Source organism: Aethalodelphis obliquidens, unplaced genomic scaffold, assembly GCF_003676395.1.
Source record: "Aethalodelphis obliquidens isolate GAN/ISIS:26980383/991018 unplaced genomic scaffold, ASM367639v1 scaffold136, whole genome shotgun sequence".
NCBI lineage: Eukaryota > Metazoa > Chordata > Mammalia > Artiodactyla > Delphinidae > Aethalodelphis > Aethalodelphis obliquidens.
The window spans coordinates 834,566-858,427 of NW_020838080.1; the positions used below are offsets into that span (position 1 = coordinate 834,566).

General features: G+C 39.7%; 1 protein-coding gene across 1 annotated transcript in view; it reads left to right on the top strand.

Moving 5' to 3' along the window:
• Positions 1-1,328: 1,328 nt before the first annotated feature.
• The window catches only part of VAMP7 (vesicle associated membrane protein 7), a 67,428-nt gene continuing 44,894 nt past the window's right edge, over positions 1,329-23,862 (top strand). The window contains exons 1-3 of the mRNA XM_027099647.1: positions 1,329-1,479; positions 16,213-16,367; positions 21,871-21,928. Coding sequence (XP_026955448.1) covers positions 16,222-16,367; positions 21,871-21,928 — 204 coding nt within the window. The 5' untranslated portion in view covers positions 1,329-1,479; positions 16,213-16,221. The remainder of the gene's footprint in view (positions 1,480-16,212; positions 16,368-21,870; positions 21,929-23,862) is intronic.

Consider the following 23,862-nt stretch of genomic DNA (forward strand, 5'->3'; position numbering starts at 1 on the left):
AGATGATAATCAAAGCAATGGGATTAGTTAAGATCACCCAAGAAAAGTTTGACGACTAAGAAAAGAAGAGAGTGTAAGGAAGAGCCCTATGGAAAATGAACATTTCAAAGGAAAATGAGGATCTGCCACAAAAGTGGGAGGGGAACCAGAAGAGTGCAGCATCTTAGAAAAAGCTAAGAGAATAAAGGGTGCTATAAAGTGAATGTTTGTGTTCTTCCCACCCCAATTTATATATTAGAGCCTGGATCCTCAATGTGATTGTATTTGGAGGTGGATCTTTGGGAGTTAATTAGATCATGAGGGTGGGGCCCTCATGAATGGGATTAGTGCCCTTATAAGAGATGTGTGAGAGATACTATCTCTCCACCACATGAGGACACAACAAGAAGGCAGCAGTCTGCAAGCCAGGAAGCAGGTCCTCACCAGAACCCCACCATACTGTGGCACCCTAGTCGGAACCTTGCCAGCCTCCAGAACTGTGGAAAATTAATTTCTGCTTAAGCCATTCAGTCTGAGGTATTTTGTTAAAGCAGCCCAAACTAAGCGGGTTTCAAGAAGGAGGGAATAACCAATGTAAAATCCTGCAGAGTTGAAGTATTGTAATGGTTAAAAAGTGTCTATTCTAGCAACACGGTTGAGAATTTTGACTGGAAAGGAGAAGTTAAGTCTGTGTGTGGTGAGAGGTTTGGGGTGGTGTGGGGTTGAGAAAGCTGACTTTGGAATATTTTAGATGAGAGAAACTTTGACAATCTTTAAATGCTGATAATAAAGGGCAAATAAGCAGGGAGCCGTTGAGACACGAGACAGACTAGTTTATTAGTGGAGCTCGACTGAGTAAGTAAGAAGGAATAGGGATGTAAAGGGGATGAGGGAGTTTACATCAAAGGAGAAGTAGTTGGTTTATTATTATTATTACCATTTTTATTATTGCAAAAGAATGGGAGAAAGGATTGCTGAGGGATCCAAGGAGGTTAAAAAAATTTCGTGGCGAAAGTAGAGGGAATTCCTGTCAGATGAATTCTATCTTGTCTGTGAAGTAACAGGCGACGTTACCTGCTGAGACTAAGCAGGGAGACGGTGGGGAAAGCTCGGCTCTTCATTTATCCCGCCGGTGGACTTTTTGTGGCCGGGCATTCTCTCGCTTTCTCTAAGGAACAGCGCTTGATGTTGTTTATGACAAGAATTGTTGATGGAGCGAGTGACAGATTCGGCGATAGGCCAGCCGAAACTACCACTCCCAGAATGCAGTGCGGCTCCTGGGAAGTGCGGAGGCTGGGAACGCAGCAGGCCCCTCCCCTCCTCTCGCTCCCATTGGAGGAGCGCTCACATTCCCAGGAAGCCGCGCGCGGGGGGGGGGGCGCTTTTGCGGAAGCCGGCGGCGTCTGGTTCAGCCTCCTCCGGGAGCAGGCAGTTGGCGACCCCGCGCTAACCGGCGCGACTCTGTCCCGATCCCCGAGTTCTCACACGGTGTCCAGACAGGTAAAAGCAGCGGGGAGCGCTGGGCCGAAGGCGGGGAGACGATGGCAGAGGGAGGGCAGAGGTGTCGACGGGAAGGTGGAATTAGGAGGCACTGCAAGGTTGACTAGGGCTTCTCTGGTGTCGACAGTTCGAATTGTCGGACAGGTCCAGTTTTGGTGAAGTGCGTTTTATGCCGCTAACAGGGCCTCGAGTGAAAGAGTCAGAATGCGTCACTTAAGTTGTTACAGAGGAAAAAAGAATGTTAACTTTCCCTCAGTTTGTATTCTGCAAGACCTCTTTGTACCATTTGAATATCTTGAGATTTCTTGAATCTTCTAAAAACTCTCTACGCCCTTGTTTCGATGACGTCACTTTCTGGTTAACCTCCTACTTCTAGGCTCCTAGCCCTCTGCGTGCCCTTCCTCCAAGGCCCAGTGTTGTAATTCTTCTTCCTCAGTTCGGATAGGAGCTCTATATCTCTGCCCCGACCTATTTCCTCAGCGTCAGACCTGTACAGTGTTGTTCTTCTTATTACTATTGGCCAATATTCAAGAAACTGACCACGTACTAGACTCTTTAGTAAATGCCTTACACCTCCCTCCTCCATAACCCCCACAAACAATCAGTTATCAAGTCCTTTTCTTTTTGTCTTATTAATTGCTCTCAACTACCTGTACCTCCATTGTCCCACCCTTGATCCCGGAGTATACTGTCATGTTTCGGACATTTTTTCCCTTTGAAAAGCTGTGACTGAGAGCAGAGCCACTCATATGTTTTGTTTAACACACATTTATTGAACAGCTAATATGTGCTAGACACTCTTCTAAGTGCAAGGGATATAGCTGGAAACAAGACATAGGAGATCGCTACTCTCAGTAGCTTACATATTTGTGAGTGTGTGTGGAAGGGGCAAACGAGAATCAAGGTGATGTTATATGGTGGTGGTGGGTAAAGGAAAATAGAACAAATGTTTTACTTGACAGGGTAGTCTCCTGTCCTGAGAAAGTTAGAAGGGTTGGGTTGGGTCTCAGAGCATCACCCCAAAAGAATATTTGTAATACCAACAAGAATAGTCTTGATCTGTGACCAGACTTCAGGATTTTCATAAACACTTCTTCTTTTTCTCTCTCATATCAATGTTTGTTCTTCATTCTTCTGTCTCCTCCAAGGTTATTACATCAGAATTGGTGGCTTTTCTGTCATTTGCTTAGTTCCTCCCTAAGAAGAGTTGAGGATTGGATTATTCTCAGCTCGACTCCTTTATCTTAGGGAGATAGTTTGGTAATCAAACTATTGTTCCTGCCAGGTCCTACTGAATATAAAGTTATCTGTCATTTATAGTATATTTAAAACCAAAGCATGCTCATTGTTTATTAAATATTTGAGGGATTATTATATGTCAGGCACTGTGCTGGACATTGAGAACCTAGTAAGGATAAAACAGACTTTGACCTCTCTTCCAAGAAGAAATAATTGTATACTGAGGGAATTCCCAATACATAGGCTGACACCTGCATTTTTTTTTTCTTCATCCAAGATGAGATAATCACAAAACTTTAAGGAATCTTCTAAACAATTGGTGCATTCTTAGATTATTCACCCTTAAAGTCTATTGCATTTATTTGTTTATGTCTGTCTTCCATATTTTACTGTGGTTTCCTTGAGTATAGACGTCCTTTCTTGCTGGTCTTCATACCTCCAATGTTTACTATATTGGGTGCCATATAGTAAAGCCTTAGAACATGTGTTGAACTGAAATAGAAAAACTATTTGAGGAAATACAAGTTACTTAATTTATACAAGGCCTTCTTTTTACATATGGCCATTAGACTTATCCCAAAACCACCTCATTTGCCAAATGTGGACCATTCCATCTCATCAGGCTAGTTTATTTACCTTCTCAAGCATGTTCTCACTTCTGTGCCTTCTCTTGTTTCATACCTGTCTCCTAAAATGAGTTCCCATCTTTTTCCTGAGCACCTTCCATGCCCCCCACATTTAATTTAATGGGACAATTTAATAGTATGCCCCATGATACAATGGTGGAAAAAATTTAATTTCCATAATGTATTTCCTGTGAAACATTCTGCTAATGAACTGTTGCAAGGATTAAACATAATACATTTCCTTGCAGTAATACAGATAATGATACAAAATGCTTTCTTTTGATTTGGCATTGGCTATTGCCATGCGCTATGTGACGAGTTAATTCTTCCATTTCTTTCTTCTGTTTGAATAGTTGCGCAGTGTTTATTCATATAGCACATTATAGTATCATTTGGGTTCCATTTGGTACAAACACCTTTGAGTATTATTTTTTGCTTAGCTTGAGATAATTTATGAGTTAGTTATTCTTCCACACTGTCATTTTCAGAATGTCAGAAAACTAAGTCTCAGTTCTTAAAAATAAAAGTCTTTTTCCATGCAGATATCTTTCAGATGTAAATCGTTACTGCAAAGTATAAATTTTGTCCTTATAACTGATTAAAAAACACAACAGGAATACAAGAGTGCTTGAGTCATGATTGTCATTATGATTTTAGGATGTGTCAGCCTAGGAGCAGCCAGACATGCCTCCAATACATTAAAAATTAAGCACTGTTTTAGGGAATTTCTTGGCACCTATGCCTTCGTAATGCAAATGCAGCACTGAATTGTTTGCCATCACTCATTTATATGGTATACATGTAGATAATCCGGGTATTCGTATATATTTTTAATGTTATCAAAATAAAAATACAGAATTAAAAAATTTCTCAGAACACAAAGACTTGAGTGTGAGAAACACTGACTCGTCCTTTTACCCTACTCAGTTCCCTGGAACCATCTTCAACTTCCATTTGAAGATGCCTCCACTGAGGAGGGACATTTATGTTGTTGCTGTGCTATTTTGTTAGCAATATTTTTAATGCAGGCAATCCCTTACAAATGGATATATCCCAGAATTTCCTTTGTAAGATTATTGTTTGAAACTCTGGGTGCATTTTTTTCTATAAATAATGCTACTTATGACATTTCGGTTGTTAAGCCAACGAATAGCATCATATATAACCTTTAATGGACTTAAAGACCTTCACCACAATTTCTAATAATTCCTCTATAAAAAACTACATTCAGAATTCTCACTCGGATTCCCCCATAGCATATCTTTTTTTTGGAATCCCAGCAACTGAAACAAAAATGTTCTTTCCTTAAAACTTTCTGGGCAGTAGAAACTGGTCTTTCTAACTCTAAGCTGTTGGAGGTTGCTCTTCTGGCCCATCGTTCTAAGGACAGGCCTCTAATATGATTATGGAAGGATGTGAGACAGAGGTTTTGGAGAAGAGAGGGAGGCAAGTTGGGGTGATATGAATATGTGGAGAGGGGAGAGTAGGAGTGATTTGGGAGGACTGGTGAGTTCCCAAGATGGGATTTGTTGTGTCCTCAAAAAAGATGTTGAATCCTGACCCCTGCTATCTGTGAATGGGACCATATTTGGAAATAGGGTCTTTGCAGATGTAATTAAGATGTAAGTTAAAGTGAGGTCATACAGGAGTAGGTGTCCTTATAAGAAGGGAAGAGACGCAGAGACTACCATGTGAAGACATAGACACACGTGGAGAATGCCATGTGACTATGGAGGCACAGATTGAAGTGCTGCAGCTACAAGCCAAGGAACGCCAAGGATTGCCAGCAAACCACCAGAAACTAGGAAGAGATTCTAGAAGAGATTCTCCCCTACAGATTTCAGAAGGAGCATGGACCTGCCAACATCTTGAATTCGAGCTTCTGGCCTCCAAAACTATGAGGCAATAAATTTCTGTTATTTTAAGCCTTGCATCTTTTGGTACTTTGTCACGCAGCCACAGGAAACTCATACAAGATTCTTAGCAGGAATGTAGTAGAATTGGGATGATGGCTATGGGACCAAGCAAGGAGTGAGTAAGAGAACAGGGAGGGACAGTGTTAAGACAACTTTCCTTTATATTCCATTATCTTTTTTTTTTCTTCTCTTTCTGGCTTATAGTTTAATTCTTTTTCTTCTTGAATCTGATCTTATATAGCACTTTATCATTTAATGGACATTCACATACTGCTAATAATTAGCAGAGCCATGTTTTCGGACTTCAAATGCAGTATTCTTTTGGCCACAGTTGTTTCTATTGTCCCAATATTCATTAAGACATTACAGATTCTATTGCAAGATAATAATAGTGGGCCCATGTGAGACTTGATTACAGGTGTGATTTTTAGCAGTATAGGAGAGAGTAAGAAATGCTTATTTGTTTTTAACATCTTTATTGGAGTATAATTGCTTTACAATGTTGTGTTAGTTTCTGCTGTATAACAAAGTGAATCAGCTATATGTATACATATATCCCCATACCCCTCCCTCTTGCGTCTCCCTCCCACCCTCCCTATCCCACCGCTCTAGGTGGTCACAAAGCACCGAGCTGATCTCCCTGTGAGATGCAGCTGCTTCCCACTAGCTATCTGTTTTACATTTGGGGGTGTATATATGTCAGTGCTACTCTCCCACTTCATCCCAGCTTACCCCTCCCCCTCCCCGTGACTTCAAGTCCATTCTCTATGTCTGTGTCTTTATTCCTGTCCTGCCTCTAGGTTCTTCAGAACCATTTTTTTTTTTAGATTCTATATATATGTGTTAGCATACGGTATTTGTTTTTCTCTTTCTGGCTTACTTCACTCTGTATGACAGACTCTAGGTCCATCCACCTCACTACAAATAACTCAATTTAGTTTCTTTTTATGGCTGAGTAATATTCCATTGTATATATGTGCCACATCTTCTTTATCCATTCATCCGTTGATGGACACTTTAGGTTGCTTCCATGTCCTGGCTATTGTAAATAGTGCTGCAGTGAACACTGTGGTACATGACTCTTTGAATTATGGTTTTCTCAGGGTATATGCTCAGTAGTGGGATTGCTGGGGCATATGGTAGTTCTATTTTTAGTTTTTTAAAGGAAGTTCCATGCTGTTCTCCATAGTGGCTATATCAATTTACATTCCCACCAACAGTGCAAGAGGATTCCGTTTTCTCCACACCCTCTCCAGCATTTATTGTTTGTAGATTTTTGATGATGGCCATGCTGACTGGTGTGAGGTGATACCTCATTGTAGTTTTCATTTGCATTTCTCTAATGATTAGTGATGTTGATCATCCTTTCATGTGTTTGTTGGCAATCTGTATATCTTCTTTGGAGAAATGTCTATTTAGATCTTCTGCCCATTTTTGGATTGGGCTGTTTGTTTTTTTTGATATTGAACTGCATGAGCTGCTTGTGTATTTTGGAGATTAATCCTTTGTCAGTTGCTTCATTTGCAGCTATTTTCTCCCATTCTGAGGATTGTCATTTAGTCTTGTTTATGGTGTCCTTTGCTGTGCAAAAGCTTTTGAGTTTCGTTAGATCCCATTTGTTTATTTTTGTTTTTATTTCCATTTCTCTAGGAGGTGGGTCAAAGAGAATCTTGCTGTGATTTATGTCATAAGGTGTTCTGCCTATATTTCCCTGTAAGAGTTTTATAGTGTCTGGGCTTACATTTAGGATTTTAATCCATTTTGAGTTTATTTTTGTGTATGGTGTTAGGGAGTGTTCTATTTTCATTCTATTACATGTAGCTCTCCAGTTTTCCCGGCACCACTTATTGAAGAGGCTTTCTTTTGTCCATTGTCTATTCTTGCCTCCTTGATCAAAGATAAGGTGACCATATGTGCATGGGTTTATCTCTGGGCTTTCCATCCTGTTCCATTGATCTATATGTCTGTTTTTGTGCCAGTACCATACTGTCTTGATTACTGTAGCTTTGTAGTAAAGTCTGAAGTCAGGGAGCCTGATTCCTCCTGCTCTGTTTTTCTTTCTCAAGATTACTTTGGCTCTTCAGTGTCTTTTGTGTTTCCATACAAATGGTGAAATTTTTTGTCCTAGTTCTGTGATAAATGCCATTGGTAGTTAGATGGGGATTGCATTGAACCTGTAGATTGCTTTGCATAGTATAGTCATCTTCACAATGTTGATTCTTCCAATCCAAGAACATGCTATATCTCTCCATCTGTTTGTATCGTCTTTAATTTCTTTCATCAGTGGCTTATAGTTTTCTGCATACAGGACTTTTGTCTCCTTAGGTAGGTTTATTCCTAGATACTTTATTCTTTTTGTTGCAATGGTAAATGGGAGTGTTTCCTTAATTTCCCTTTCAGATTTTTCATCATTAGTGTATAGGAATGCCAGAGACTTCTGTGCATTAGTTTTGTATCCTGCTACTTTACCAAATTCATTGATTAGCTGTAGTAGTTTTCTGGTAGCATCTTTAGGATTCTCTATGTATAGTATTATGTCATCTGCAAACAGTGACAGTTTTACTTTTCTTTTCCGATTTGGATTCCATTTATTTCTTTTTCTTCTCTGATTGCCGTGGCTAAAACTTCCAAAATTATGTTGAATAATAGTGGTGAGTGGGCACCCTTGTCATATTCCTGATCTTACAGGAAATATTTTCAGTTTTTCACCATTGAGAATGATGGTGGCTGTGGGCTTGTCATATATGGCCTTTATTATTTTGAGGGAGGTTCCCTCTATGCCCACTTTCTGGAGAGTTTTTATCATAAATGGGTGTTGAATTTTGTTGAAAGATTTGTCTACATCTATTGAGATTATCATATGGTTTTTATCCTTCAGTTTGTTAATATGGTGTATCACATTGACCGATTTGCGTATATTGAAGTATCCTTGCATTCCTGGGATAAGCCCCACTTGATCGTGGTGTATGATCCTTTTAATGTGCTGTTGGATTCTGCTAGTATATTGTTGAGAATTTTTGCATCTTTGTTCATCAGTGATATTGGCCTGTAGTTTTCTTTTTTTGTGACATCTTTGTCTGGTTTTGGTATCAGGGTGATGGTGGCCTTGTAGAATGGTTTGGGAGTGTTCCTTCCTCTGCATTTTTTGGAAGAGTTTGAGAAGGATAGGTGTTAGCTCTTCTCTAAATGTGTGATGGAATTCACCTGTGAAGCCACCTGGTCCTGGGCTTTTGTTTGTTGAAGATTTTTAATCACAGTTTCTATTTCAGTGCTTATGATTGGTCTGTTCATATTTTCTCTTTCTTCCGGTTCAGTCTTGGAAGGTTATACTTTTCTAAGAATTTGTCCATTTCTTCCAGGTTGTCCGTTTTATTGGCATACAGTTGCTCGTAGTTGTCGCATGATCATTTGTATTTCTGCAGAGTCAGTTGTTTCTTCTCTTTCTTCATTTCTAATTCTGTTGATTTGAGTCTTGTCCCTTTTTTTCTTGATGAGTCTGGCTAGTGGTTTATCAATTTTGTTTATCTTCTCAAGGAACCAGCTTTTCATTTCATTGGTCTTTGCTATTGTTTCCTTCGTTTCTTTTTCATTTATTTCTGAGCTGATCTTTATAATTTCTTTCCTTCTGCTAACTTTGGGGTATTTTTGTTCTTCTTTCTCTAATGGCTTTAGGTGTAAGGTTAGGTTGTTTATTTGAGATTTTTCTTGTTTCTTAATGTAGGATCACATTGCTATATACTTCCGTCTTAGAGCTGCTTTTCCTGTGTCCCGTAGGTTTTGGGTCATCGTATTTTCATTGTTATTTGTTTCTAGGTACTTTTTGATGTCCTCTTTGATTTCTTCAGTGATCTCTTGGTTATTTAGTAACGTATTGTTTAGCCTCTATGTGTTTGTATGTTTTACAGTTTTTTCCTGTAATTGATATCTAGTCTTATAGAGTTGTGGTCGGAAAAGATACTTGGTATGATTTCAATTTTCTTAAATTTACTGAGGCTTGATTTGTGAACCAAGATATGATCTATCCTGGAGAATGTTCCACGAGCACTTGCAAAGAAAGTGTATTCTGTTGTTTTTGGATGGAATGTCCTATACATTTTAATTAAGTCTGTCTTGTTTAATGTGTCATTTATTTTCATTTTGGATGATCTGTCCACTGGTGAGAGTGGGGTGTTAAAGTCCCCTACTAATAGTGTGTTAGTGTCGATTTCCCCTTATGTATTGAGGTGCTCCTAGGTTGGGTGCATAAATATTTACAATTGTTATATTTTCTTCTTGGTTTGATCCTTTGATCATTATGTAGTGTCTGTTTTTTCTCCTGTTTTAGTCTTTATTTTAAAGTCAATTTTGTCTGATCTGAGAATTGCTACTTCAGCTTTCTTTTGATTTCCATTTGCATGGAATATCTTTTTCCATCCCCTCACTTTCAGTCTGTATGTGTCCCTAGGTCTGAAGTGGGTCTCTTGTATACAGCATATATACGGGTCTTGTTTTTGTATACATTCAGCCAGTGTATGTCTTTTGGTTGAAGCATTTAATCCATTTACATTTAAGATAATTATTGATACGTATGTTCCTATTACCATTTTCTTAATTGTTTTGGGTTTGTTTTTGTAGGTCTTTTCCTTCTCTTGTGTTTCCTGCCTAGAGAAGTTCCTGTAGCATTTGTTGTAAAGTTGGTTTGGTGGTACTGAATTCTCTTAAATTTGTGTGTCTGTAAAGCTTTTGATTTCTTTGTCTAATCTGAATGAGATCCTTGCTGGGTAGAGTAATCTTGGTTGTAGGTTTTTCCCTTTCATCACTTTAAATATGTCCTGCCACTCCCTCTGGCTTGCAGAGTCTCTGCTGAAAGATCGACTGTTAACCTTATGAGGATTCCCTTGTGTGTTATTTGTTGCTTTTTCCTTGCAGCTTTTAATATTTTTTCTTTGTATTTAATTTTTGATAGTTTGATTAATATGTGTCTTGATGTGTTTCTCCTTGGATTTATCCTGTATAGGACTCTCTGCGCTTCCTGGTCTTGATTGACTATTTCCTTTCACATGTTATGGAAGTTTTCAGCTGTAATCTCTTTAAATATTTTCTCAGCCCCTTTCTTTTTCTCTTCTTCTGGGGACCCCTATAATTTGTGTCTTGGTGTGGTTAATGTTGTCCCAGCAGTCTCTGAGACTGTTCTCAATTTTTTTCATTCTTTTTTCTTTATTCTGCTCTGTAGTAGTTATTTCCACTATTTTATCTTCCAGGTCACTTATCTGTTCTTCTGTTATTCTTCTATTGATTCCTTCTAGAGAATTTTTAATTTCATTTATTGTGTTGTTCATCATAGTTTGTTTGCTTTTTAGTTCTTCTAGGCCCTTGTTAAATATCTTGTATTTTCTCCATTCTGTTTTCAAGATTTTGGATCTTTACTATCATACTCTGAATTCTTTTTCAGGTAGACTGCCTATTTCCTCTTCATTTGTTTGGTATGGTGGGTTTTTACCTTGCTCATTCATCTGCTGTGTTCTCTGTCTTCTCATTTTGCTTAACTTACTGTGTTTGGGGTTCTCCTTTTCACAGGCTGCAGGTTCGTAGTTCCGTTGTTTTTGGTGTGTGCCCCCAGTGGGTAAGGTTGGTTCAGTGGATTGTGTAGGCTTCCTGGTGGAGGGGACATGTGCTTGTTTTCTGGTGGGCGGGGCTGGATCTTGTTGTTCTGGTGGGCAGGACGCAACCAGTGGTGTGTTTTGGGGTGTCTGTGAACTTAGTATGACTTTAGGCAGCCCCTCTGCTAATGTGTGGGGTTGTGTTCCTGTCTTGCTAGTTGTTTGGCATGGGGCATCCAGCACTGGAGCTTGCTGGCTGTTGGGTGGAGCTGGGTCTTAGCGTTGAGACGGAGATCCCTAGGAGAGCTCTCGCTGATTGATATTACGTGGGGCCACGAGTTCTCTGGTGGTCCAATGTCCTGAACTCAGCTCTCCCACCTCAGAGGCTCAGGCATGACACCAGGCCAGAGCATCACGACCCTGTCAGCTACACGGCTCAGAAGAAAAAGAGAAAAAAAGAATAATAAAAAAAAGTTTTTTTAATAATTAAAATAAAAATAAATTTTAATTATTAAAATAAAAAGGTAATAATGAAAAAAAGAAGAGAGCAACCAAACCAATAAACAAATCCACTAATTATAATAAGTGCTAAAAACTATACTAAGATAAACATAAAAATCTGAAATCAGTTCCAGACAGCAGACCCCAAGTCAGTTACTCCCAAAGTCCACCGCCTCAACTTTGGGATGATTCATTTTCTATTCAGGTATTCCACAGATGCAGGGTACATCGAGTTGATTGTGAAGATTTAATCTGCTGCTCCTGAGGCTGCTGGGAGAAATTTCCCTTTCACTTCTTTGTTCACACAGCTCCTGGGGTTCAGCTTTGGGTTTGGCCCCGCCTCTGCATGTAGGTCGTCCTCAGGCATCTGTTCCTGTCCAGACAGGACGGGGTTAAAGCAGCAGCTCATTAGGGGACTGTGGCTCACTCAGGCCAGTGTGGGGAGGGAGGGTTACGGAATGTGGGACAAGCCTGTGGCCGCAGAGGCCAGTATGACGTTGCAACAGCCTGAGGCACGCCGTGTGTTCTCCCAGGGAAGTTGTCCCTGGATCTCGGGACCCTGGCAGTGGTGGGCTGCACAGGTTCCCGGGAGGGGAGGTGTGGATAGTGACCTGTGCTTGCACACAGGCTTCTTGGCGGCTGCAGTAGCAGCCTTAGCATCTCATGCCCATCTCTGGTGTCCGAGCTGATAGCCATGGCTTGCGCCCGTCTCTGGAGCTCGTTTAGGCGGTACTCTGAATCCCCTCTCCTTGCGCACCCCAAAACAGTGGTCTCTTGCCTCTTAGGCAGGTCCAGTCAGCTCCCAGCCCCCACCCACCCCAGTGGGTGAGCAGACAAGCGTCTCAGGCTGGTGAGGCTGGTCGGCACCGATCCTCTGTGCAGGAATCTCTCCACTTTGCCCTCTGCACCCCTGTTGCTGCGCTCTCCTCCGTGGCTTTGAAGCTTCCCCCACCATCTCCACCAGTGAAGGGGGCTTCCTAGGGTGTGGAAACTTTTCCTCCTTCACAGCTCCCTCCCAGAGGTGCAGGTCCCATCCCTATTCTTTTGTCTCTGTTTTTTCCTTTTTCTTTTGCCTTACCCAGCTACGTGGGGATTTTCTTGCCTTTTGGGAAGTCTGAGGTCTTCTGCCAGTGTTCAGTAGGTGTTCTGTAGGAGTTGTTCCACATGTAGATGTATTTTTGATATATTTGTGGGGAGGAAGGTGATTTTCACATCTTACTCCTGTGCTATCTTGAAGGTTCCCTCAAGAAATGTTTATTAGTGACATCTGAGAGGAAAGTAAAGTTTCGGTTGCGATGTACCCAATGTTTAATAGGCATTTTTAAAATTGAGGACTGCTTTTATTGAATAAAACACTGCTATGCATAACTTACATAGCTATCCTTATAACTTATATTCACTGTTCCTAGTTATATTCCAAATAATGTCCTCCCTCTTCTAGGTGACTGTACTTTATATAAACTTGAAGATTGCTGTCTTTTTCATGTGTAATATTTCTAGTTCCTCTAGCCATTCTTCAAGTGATACAATCTCCAGGTCTCTCACCATACTTTGCCCTTCTGTCCAGTCTTAGAATACTGTACCTAGAACTGAACTCAGTATTACACATGTGTTCTAAATAGCACAGAGTATAATGGCAATAGTACTTAAAGAGATCAAGATACCCTGTTTCTTAATGTAATTTAAGATTACATAAGCATTTTAAGCAATTACATCATAACACTTCATAACGAACTTATGGTCCGCTAGCACACTAGATCTTTTTGTATTGTTGCTAAACTCAGTTTTCTTCTTGAAGCTGCTAAAGGACTGAGGCTGCTACCTTTTCATCTCTTTGTCTCAGGGACCATATGATTTCTCATCTCTGCTTCTCTTTGTGTTTTTTTCCCACTCCACTGCATGTCTCTTTGACCCTTACCAATGACCTCCTTCCTTATAAAATTTCAGTGACTGTTTTATAGTCTTAATACTGTGTATCAGTGAACAGAGCTGGGAGGTGACACTTGTTCCTTCTTCAAGGTTTCTTTTCCTTTGGCTTCAAGGCCACCATACTCTTCTGGCTTTCCTTTCACTTTCCTGGTTGGTCCTCCTCCATCTTCTTTGTGGGTCTCTATTCATCTACCTTTCCCTCAACTATTTGGTATGCCTTGTGTTTTGTCTTTGGTTTTTCCCTCAACTTTGGTTGTGCCTTTGGTTTTTTCTGTATGCAATGTATCTTCAGCAAATAAAGCATGTTTAAAATGGCAGGTCTAGATGAGCTCATCTAGGATAAGAGAGTGTAGAACCAGTACCCATGGAAAGTCAACATTTAGAGGTCAGCTAGAGGAGAAGGATTCAGCAAGAAGACAGAAGGAACAGCCAGACATTTAGGAGTGTTCCCAGAAGGAGGGTTATTCAGATGTGTTGACTATTTCTGAGAGGTCAAGTAAGGTGAGAATAGAGAAATGACCACAGAAGTTTGCAATGTAGAGGCTGTTGGTGATCTTGACAAGCATGGTTTTGTGGAGTGTTGAGGGGAAAAGCCAGATTATAGAAGAGAAGAATTAAAAGAAGATAGAGAAGCAGAGATAGTGTGTAGATGATAATTTTAAGAAATGGAACAGTACCTGGAGCATGTTACATGGTCAGTTGAGGCTTTTAGGTTCAAGGGATATAGTGTATGAGAAAGTCATTTGGAAATTATAACATGCTACTACATATGTGTCTGGAGAAATCCAGAAAGAAGATGGCTGAGGACACAACCCTGCGAAACACCTTCATTTAGAGAGTGCAATGAAGAGACTCCAAGAGGAGTTCAGCTCAAGAGACACATGAGCATTTCTGTTCTGTATGCTGTCCTTCATACCAAAGGCATTCCAAGAGGGAATCAGTGGATTCCCTGACCTCAAGCATTTTATAGTTACTGTGTTTCACAAAACGTGGTCATGTGAATCACCTGCATCCAGACAGGCTTGGCTCTTAAGTATATATTCCAGGGCCCCACCTCAGGCCTACTGAATCAGAATTTCAGGGAATTATACCAAGGATTTGAATTTTTAATAAGTGACTCTCACTTTGCCACCCAAGATGACTCTGGCTTATTGGATGAAACTGAACATGTTAACAAATAACATTAGGTTGAAGAGTTAGTTGAAGAATAGGAAGATATTTGTTCATCTCTTTTATAAGTTCATGCCATTAAATAAGAGAAACCAGCCTATTCTGTGGGGAAAAAATAGTACAAATTCATAAACATGAGGAGAATACAGGCAACCTCTTCTCATTGCACTTTGCTTTATTGTGCTTCACGGATATTGCTGGGGTTTTTTGTTGTTGTTTTTGTTTTTTTAACAAATCAAAGGTTTGTAGCAACCCTGCATTGAACAAGTCTGTCAGTGCCATTTTTCCAACAGTATTTTGCATACTTCATGTCTCTGTGTCACGTTTTAATAATTCTTGCAATATTTCAAACTTTTTCAGTATGTTTGTTATGGTGATCTGTGATCAGTGATCTCTGGTGTTACTGCTGTGACTCCCTGAAGGCTCAGATGACGGTTAGCATTTTTTAGCAATTAAGTTTTTTAAAATTAAGACATGTACATTGTGTTTTTTTAGGTATAATGCTATTGCATACTTAATAGACTACAGCATAGTGTAAACATAACTTTTGTATGCACTGGGAAACCAAAAAATTCATGTTACTTGTTTTATTGTGATATTTGCTTTATTGCGGTGGTCTGGAACTGAACTTGCAATACCTCCAAGGTATTACTGTAATCTTAAACTCATTCTGTATTGTTTTAGAAATATTTTGTTTATAAAGGATCTTACCATAATTTATAGAACCATTCCTCTCTTGCAGAAGATTCGGGTTATTTTCAGTTTATTTCTGTGATGGATAATGCCTTCGTAGGACAGGCAGAATATAGTATAGGGATAAAATTGTGAGTTCTAGAACCATACTGCCTGGGTTTAAATACCATCTTTTACCACTTACTAGCTCTGTAATTCTGAACAAATTATTTAAGTCATTTATACTTCATTTTCCTCATTTTAATGTAAGTATCATGATAGTGTATTAATTTCATTGATGTAAGGATTAAATTAAGTGTTTAAAATGGTGCCTGGTGCATAGTAAGTGCTTAATAAATATGGGCTATTATTATTGTTAATAGGTATATTAGTGAATATAGAATCTAACTGCTGTTGAACTATTTCCCTAGGATAAATTTTCAGGATGGGATTACTTTATTAAAGGATGAAGACTTTTTTTTTTTTTTTTTTTTTTTGCGGTACGCGGGCCTCTCACTGTTGTGGCCTCTCCCGTTGTGGAGCATAGGCTCCGGACGCGCAGGCTCAGCGGCCATGGCTCACGGGCCCAGCCGCTCCGCGGCATGTGGGATCCTCCCGGACCGGGGCATGAACCCGTGTCCCCTGCATCGGCAGTCGGACTCTCAACCACTGCGCCACCAGGGAAGCCCGATGAAGACATTTTTATGTCCCTTTGCCATCTATGGTCATTGCTTTTCAGAGGATGATAACAGTTTGTGCTGTGTAATTTGTAAATGCAACCTGTGTATCAGTGTAATGTATGTGTATGTATGCATGTATCACATATACATTACATTGTATATACACACACACATAAAAATATATTATGTGTATGCATTTGGTTTTTCTCTAAATATGAATGCATATCAGTGTGGTTTAGGTTATAAGTTTGTAGAAGACTGTGATTTTGTTAAGTCTGTTGTTAAGTCTGTTCTGTTTAATGTTACAGTGCCTTGGTCAGTACTGTCTCCAGATGGATGTTGATAACGATAGTAAGTTACTTTTGAAAGATTATGTCAAAGAAATATTCTAAGTCTTATGTGTCTTCTTTCCTTTTGATAGATCGAAGCCATGGCCATTCTTTTCGCTGTTGTTGCCAGGGGAACCACTATCCTTGCCAAACATGCTTGGTGTGGAGGCAACTTCCTGGAGGTGACAGAGCAGATTCTGGCTAAGATACCTTCTGAAAATAACAAGCTAACGTACTCACACGGCAAGTGAGTTCTGCTCTGTGTGGGTAGTGGGTGAAAGAAGTGAATTATATTATTATAATCAGAAAAGTAGAAAACTAGAAAAGCAAGCTTCTCAGTAGATAATCTGAATAAGCTGACAGAACAATAATCTTTACCAGCTTAGAAAATGTCTGGTTCTATTAATTTTAAATTTAACTAAAAATTATTTTATTCTGTCATCAAAGTGATATTAATATTTTAAAGAAAGATATGGAAATGTTAGATATAAAAGTGACTTTGCTATAGAGCTCTAGTACATGTGAAACTTGATGTAGTTAAGATAAAGAATATTTTTTTCTTTCATTCTTTCTGTAAATATTTACTGAGCACTTGACTATCGCCAGACGCTTTGCTTGGTGCTGGGGATACAAGAAATCACTCAGTATTTGCCCTCATGGAGGTTATAGTTTAATGAAGGAGACAGTCAAATCCATAGGTAATCACAGTAGAGGGTAGAAGCTAGTGGATAGGGGGATGGTATTCCAGGTAGAAGGAACAGCTGGTAGAGAAGTATGGAGGCATATTTAGCGAACTGCAGGTGTTTGTCTGTGACTGGTGCCCAACATGGTGAAAATAAAGCTAGAGAGACCGACAGAAGAGAAGTCCTGTAGGGCCTCATAGGCCATGTTAAGGGGTTGTACTTTACCGTATGGGCAATGGGAAGGCATTGAAAGTTTTCAGCTGGGGTGTGACTTGGTAAGCTTTTGCTTCAGAAAAATCACTGTCGTGGCTGGTTGGAGAATGAATTGGAGGGGGCATAGGTGGGAAATCTTAGTAATCATAAAAAGTGCCTCAACCTTCCTCCTCAGTACTTAACAATCTTTGGTTACCTAACTCATCCTAATTTCCTTAGACCCTATCTCAGAAGGAGGTCCTTATTGGTTTCCAGGGCCAACTCCTTGTATAATTTAGGATCTAGTCTAAGCTGCTGTAAGAGAGAGAACCCAAAATACAGTATTAATTTATGAGATAGCCCAGAGATGAGTACTTCGGGACTGGTGGGGTGGCTCTGCCATTTTTAATTAGTGCCTTCCAACTCTGGCCAAGGCAGCTTCTTCTGTTCTTGTTACTTCCCTGTGCTTGCCCAGTATTTTTAAAGGCAAAGCCCAGAAGTGGCCTGACAGTTTATTGTTGACTGCATAGTTATGTAGCTAACCTAGCTGGAGTGGAGACTAGAATTTGTCATCTCTAGCTGTGCAGCCATATGCTCAGCTAAAACTCTGTTACTCTGGAGGAAGTTATAGGACATCAGGAGACAACTTGCAATCTTCCAGTCTACTCTTCTGGGCCACCAAAATATTAGGATGTACTCTTCTTCCCAAACATGGAGCATACCTCCTCTCTGCAGGAGGTGGCCCCAAAGACTCATCTGATCGCTGTGTCCAGCTCCAGGTCCAGACAGTCTGAGTGATACGCAGTCCTCTCCATCATGCACAGGAGTGGCTCCTGTGGCCCATTAACAACAAACTAAAAGACAAGTCATATGATCTCCCTGTTTCATCAGACCAACCCAATAGACATTGGTGGAATAAGAACAGCATCACCAAGTGGAAGTTGTAAACCTCGATTTAGAAAAGGGAAGAACAAGAAACACATAGATGTCACTGCTTCTTAGCAATATTCAAATAACTACTCCACAGCAATTTCAGAGACTCTTATTCTGACCTGGGAGTGGTTAGTGGTTCTGCTTTCTTGGAAGAAATTCTTCATCTTTTCTCCCTTTCTTCTCCAGGAGGCTCTTCCTGGTCCATTATCCTCTCTGGCCACATCCAGGATGGGTGTTAGTGTGTCATCTTTGGGAACTGTATAGGTTTTGTAGTCTGTCACTTCCTGGTGTAGTTTAGGGGCTAAGAAGTTACCTCTGGGTTAAATGACCTCAGTTTCTTGTGAGTATGGCTTTAGGGTTTCTTCAAAAATTTATTGGGCTCAACGATCGTGTTTCTAGTCAGTTCCCAGGAAAGTGCTCAGGGAAAGCACATGTCATCTTTGTAGAGGCAAGGCTGGGAAGTAGGGCATGTTTCTTCCACTCATATTTTATCAGGCAGAACTTAGTCACTAGCCATATCTATAGCTACAAGAGAAGCTAGACTATGTAATCCAATGAAAATGTGGTTATAGTGCAAGAAAGTGATGTTATCCATCTGCTGTGTCTTTCCACCAGCATCCTGACCCAGTCCTACCCGGTATCCTTTGGAGTAAGTCTCTATCACTGAGTTGTCTTTTCTTTTTAACCCTCTGCCGTAGTTTCTTTCCTATAATCATGTTCCATCATCCCAATCAGTTTGGGAATAAAATATCTTTTATTACTGTACACCAACAGAAAAAAGTACATTTTACTGTATGAAAATCATTTCTCCCTGAAATCTGACCTTCCTTTTGCTATTTCTTTCTTTCTTTAATAGCATCACCAGTCATTCAGTTGGCTAAGCCTAAAACTTCAGAATCATATTTGACTCCTTAACCAAATCCTTGCCATTCTCCTCCAGGAGGTATTTTAATCTCCTCTATCCTCACTTGTCATAGCGTCTGTTCAGGCATTCATTGTTTCGCATTTCTAATAACCTCCTCCTAGCTGGTTTTTCTGCTTCTAGTTGATCCCTCCTTAAATCTGTATTCCACTTTCCTATGATTATACTTTCTTGCTTAAAACCCATTGCTTTTAGAATAAAGCCCAAACTCAGCCTTCACAATTTTGTCTATTCCTGACTTTTCTTTCCTTATCTCTATAGAAATCTTTGTCATTACCTGACCTATCTATGTTATTTCAAGCTTTGGTATACTTTTTTCATGATTTTGTGTCTTGGAATGTCCTTCCATTCCTAGGCCCCCGGTAAATTTTTGCTCATTTTACAGGTTCCAAATGAAATACTTTCTTAATTGTCACTTTAATCCTTCTGATTAAAGGGCAGTTCTGATCATGTCCCTTCCTTCAGCAGGTACTCAGGGTAAAGTTCCTTAACACTACTTGAAAGATTCTTCAAGATCTGCCCCTGCTCCCTTCTCTGGCCTTATCTCTCTTTACTTGAGCCCTCAGTTTTGTTCTCCAGCCATACTCAGCTACGTGCATTTCAGTGTTGGGTTCTTTCTCTCTTCCTAGCCTTGCAATAGCTATTACTTTTTAAAAATCTGAGTTTGTCTTCCTGAGCTTATACGTTTCCTCTTCTGGAAACCCCCGAATTCCAAGACTGGGCCAGGTGCCCCCTTTTTGTGTATCTCCATAGCATCCTGTGTTTATTCATATTGTAACACTTATGAAGCAGTGTTATAATTGCTATCTTTATTTTTTGTCTCTGTCCTCTGACTATAGGCTCCTTGATGGCAAGGACCATATCTCATTACCTTCTGTGGTCTTTGCACCAACATACTCCCAAGTGTGGTTTAGGAGAAACAAATTTTGTGGGGGAAATGATGACTTTCATTTTTGCACCTGTAGTGTTTAAGTTGTCTATGGTACTCCTGTTGGATATGTCTAGTAGACAGTAGCGTATGCAGGCCTGGAGCTCGGGAGATAGGTCAGATTTAGATTTGGGAATCATTATTATTGTAGTAGCTGAAAACATATCAACAGCAAAACAAGAGAGTGGATGCCACCCTCCAGGGAATGTGTGTGAGAAAAGCAGGGGGCTCCGGATGCTGCAAGACATCAACAGAGAGTGAAAGAGACTACCATATAAACCAGGCAAGCCTGGTGTTAAGAAATCTAGTGGAGAGAAAACACTTTCTAGAGGAAGGAAGTGATCAGCACTATCAAATGTGTCAGAGAGAGCCACTGAATATGCAGTGTGGAAATCATTGGTGGAGTTGATATCAGCAATTTCAGTGGTGGAGGAAGACATTTTGCCTGAGTTCCCATACCTCCTTGTAATTCATATCAAGCCTCTATGTGAACATTAATAATACAATTCAACAAGTATTCTTGTCTATCTACTTGCCCAGGGTAGAAATCTGGGAAGCAAAATAGACTTATCCCTCTGCCTCACCCCCAGTAGCCAGTCATCAAGTTCTATTATTTCTTCTCAGTCCCTTCTTCACTGCCCATAGTACTTTAGTTTGTTTCTCTCACTGTTCTACTTCAATAGTCTTCTGTCTGGTCCTCCTTTCGGTCAGTTCTCCACACTTTAGCCTAAGCATCCTTTTATATGGCAAATCTGATCACACTCCCAGGCTAAAGCCCTTTGATGCTTGTTCATTGTTCTTAGGATAATGCATAGTGAGGTTTGAAAGTCTTATACAGCATGATATTTGCTTACTTACAACCTCATTTGTGCAAGCAGTTTATTTTTTCCTTACATTCTGTACTCTAGTCCAGGGGTCCTCAAGCCCCAGGCTGCGGACCGGTGGTGGTCCAAGGCCTGTTAGGAACCGGGCCACACAGCAGGAGGTGAGTGGCGTGTGACCAAGCAAAACATCATCTGTTGCTCCCCATCACTCCCATCACTCGCATTACTGCTTGAACTATTGCTCGCTCACATTCATTACCACCTGAACCATCCTCCCAGTCGCTCGCATGACCGCCTGAACCATCACCCCTTCCCCGCCTGTGGAAAAATTGTCTTCCACGAAACTGGTCCCTGGTGCCGAAAAGGCTGGGGACAACTGCTCTAGTCATATTAACTAATTTTACTTTTAAACCCAGTATTTGCTCTTTTATCTCAAAGCCCTTAAGCTTGTTGGTCTCTCACTCTGGAACACTCTTGCTTGTTCTTTTTGCCGTCTCTTACTTAGTCTTCAGGTCTCAGCTCAAACATCACTTGCTCCAGGATGTTTTCCTGTTACCCTTTGACAAACTCTGTTAGGTGTCACCTCTATGTCCTCACAGCACCATGTACTACCCTTAACTCCTTATCATCCTGCTTACTATGTTTGTTCCACAATTGCCTGCACTTTCATCTCTGTAAAGGCAGGGACTGATGGTTTTGCTTATTTGTATCCTCAGCACCTAGCCCAGTGACTAGTTCAAAGTAGATGACAAATAAATGTTACTGTTGAGTATTCAGTAGAAAAAGTGTTTGCTATGAAATCTTAGGAGAAGTCAAAGAAGACTGTATGGCCCATTTGGGGGTTATTCTTAATTACGTGTCCCTCAGATGTCATCTCTTGTTCAAACCTTAAGTATCTGGGAATTCCCTGGCGGTCCAGTGGTTAGCACTTGGCGCTTTCACTGCCAGGGCCCAGTTTCAATCCCTGGTTGGGGAACTAAGATCCTGCAAGGCACGTGGCACAGCCAAAAAAAAAAAAAGTCCAATTATGCTTTTGCAGTTATTATTTTAATGGGTAATGTGCATAACATTGCACTATGTAGCTTGTTTTAATTTCTTATTTATTTCTATCAGTTTGACTTCAGAGGAACATGTATATAGGGGAGAGGGAGAATAGACAGTATCTATAAATAATATGGTCACGTTGGCAGTACTAAAATTTCTTATACATAGAAGTGAAAGAGATATTACTCATAACCACAGTAAGTTTTATATCTTTTATTCTACAGTTATTTGTTTCATTACATCTGCCAAGACAGGATTGTATATCTTTGTATCACTGATGATGTAAGTAACTTGAAGACATGTTGCTATTTAAGTATGTGTAATGTTAATAGAGCTGGTTCTTAATTATCTGTATCTGTGGTGGGTAAAGGTGATGTGAATATAATGTCTGTAGCTGGAAATTTTTTTCTATACTTTGTATTTATCATATAGAGCAGCAAAACAAAATAAAAGTTGATATCTGGGTATATGCAAATCAGCTTGGTTTTGTAGAGTTTTAGCTTAACCTCTTGTAATTTCTACATTTATTTTATTGTGTAGTGAGAATTAGTGTTCATAATTATGATTCTTTGGTATCAGACCCCCTCAAAATTTATTTATCTGAAATAGTAAATAGATTATTTCACTCCTCCAGTCAATAGTGAATTTCTTTTAATGTATGTGGACTTTGGGAAAACAAAATCACAATACATTATGATCAGCTTTGTAAACCTGTAGTTCACATTGGTAGGTTGTTTTTGAGTATTTGTAGCTTCTAGATGGAAAATGCTCAATAACTTAACGGTGGTCATCAAGGTCCTTTCTCCTCTCTGCAATCCTAGTGTTAGCTTCTTCCTGGACACATTCCCCGTATGGTTGCATGGAGCCACATGCTTATTTATTTGTGTCCAAAAAAGACGGACTATGTCTTCTCAAGTCTCTTACTGTATGAATGAGGAAACTTCCCAGATGCACACCCTCCCCTCCCCGCGCTTTCAAAGTAGACTTCTTTTCATGACTTATTGGCTAGGACTAGGTTAAGTATTTATTTCTAAATTGATCACTGACAAGAGGCATGGAATTGGCATGATTGCCATAGGTCAGGGTTCTTACGTTTATTGTGTCACAGACCCCTTTGGCACTCATGGGCCCCTCCCAGAATTTTTTTAAATGTGTGATTATAAACAAAACCAATTATATTGAAATACAGTATTCAAAATATTTTAAATATTGATATAGTAATGTATATGCTTCTTTATGAATTCATTAAATAACAAGTTCTACTCATGGGTCTAATAAATAAAAATTATTTTGATGTGGTGATGAGTATAAATAATATTTTGAGAGATGTTTATAACTGATGGTATATGAAAAAAAGACTTCTCTTGGTGACAAAGTCACAGGTACTGTTAAATACTTCTCCGGTTTGTTACCACATTCACAATTGAAATTTGAGTTAAAGATTGGTGAAAATAATGATGAGATTTTTTTTCTATCCAAGTACATCAGCTCCTTGAATTTGGACCATTGACCCCACTTTAAGAACTCTTGGCTTAGACTAATCATCTTAGGTGAAATGGAGATGAGTGTCAACCACAGTGATCATCACAATGATTTATATTCCCTGATTTCACAGTATTTTCTAAAATTATTTTTAAAAATACAGCTATGTCTGAAATGACTGATGTGAAAGTGCTTGGAGTAGGTGAGAAATATCACTAAATTTGGGATGCTCAGAGTTGAGTCTTATATTTCTTGAGCTATAATTATATTTTTGTATATATGTTACACACACACACACACACACATTTTGACTGGGACTAGATAAGAGTACATCCCTTGATCTTTTCAAATGTACCACCACTATTGAAAAAAATCAATTCAAACTTTATGTCAATAGTGTTATCTTTGTATGTGAAAGACTGTACTATTATGGATTTCTTAAGCATCTTCTTGTGCTGGGCTTTCTAATAGATCCTGTGAAAGATATAGATGGAGTAAAACCCAATTCCTGCTCTCAAGAAGCTAACCTAGGTACTGTTATCTTAGTTGGCAGTAATCAAACATATTTGGATTAGACTCTCAGCTCTTTCATTTACTAGTTGTTTCACCTTTGGCAAGTTAGTTACCTTTTCAGAGCTTTTGTTTCTTTATCAGTAAAATGAGGTCAGTTCCTCCTCATAGAATCGTTGTTAGTAAATGTTAGCTGTTCTTCTGGTTGTTGTTAATCATCCATA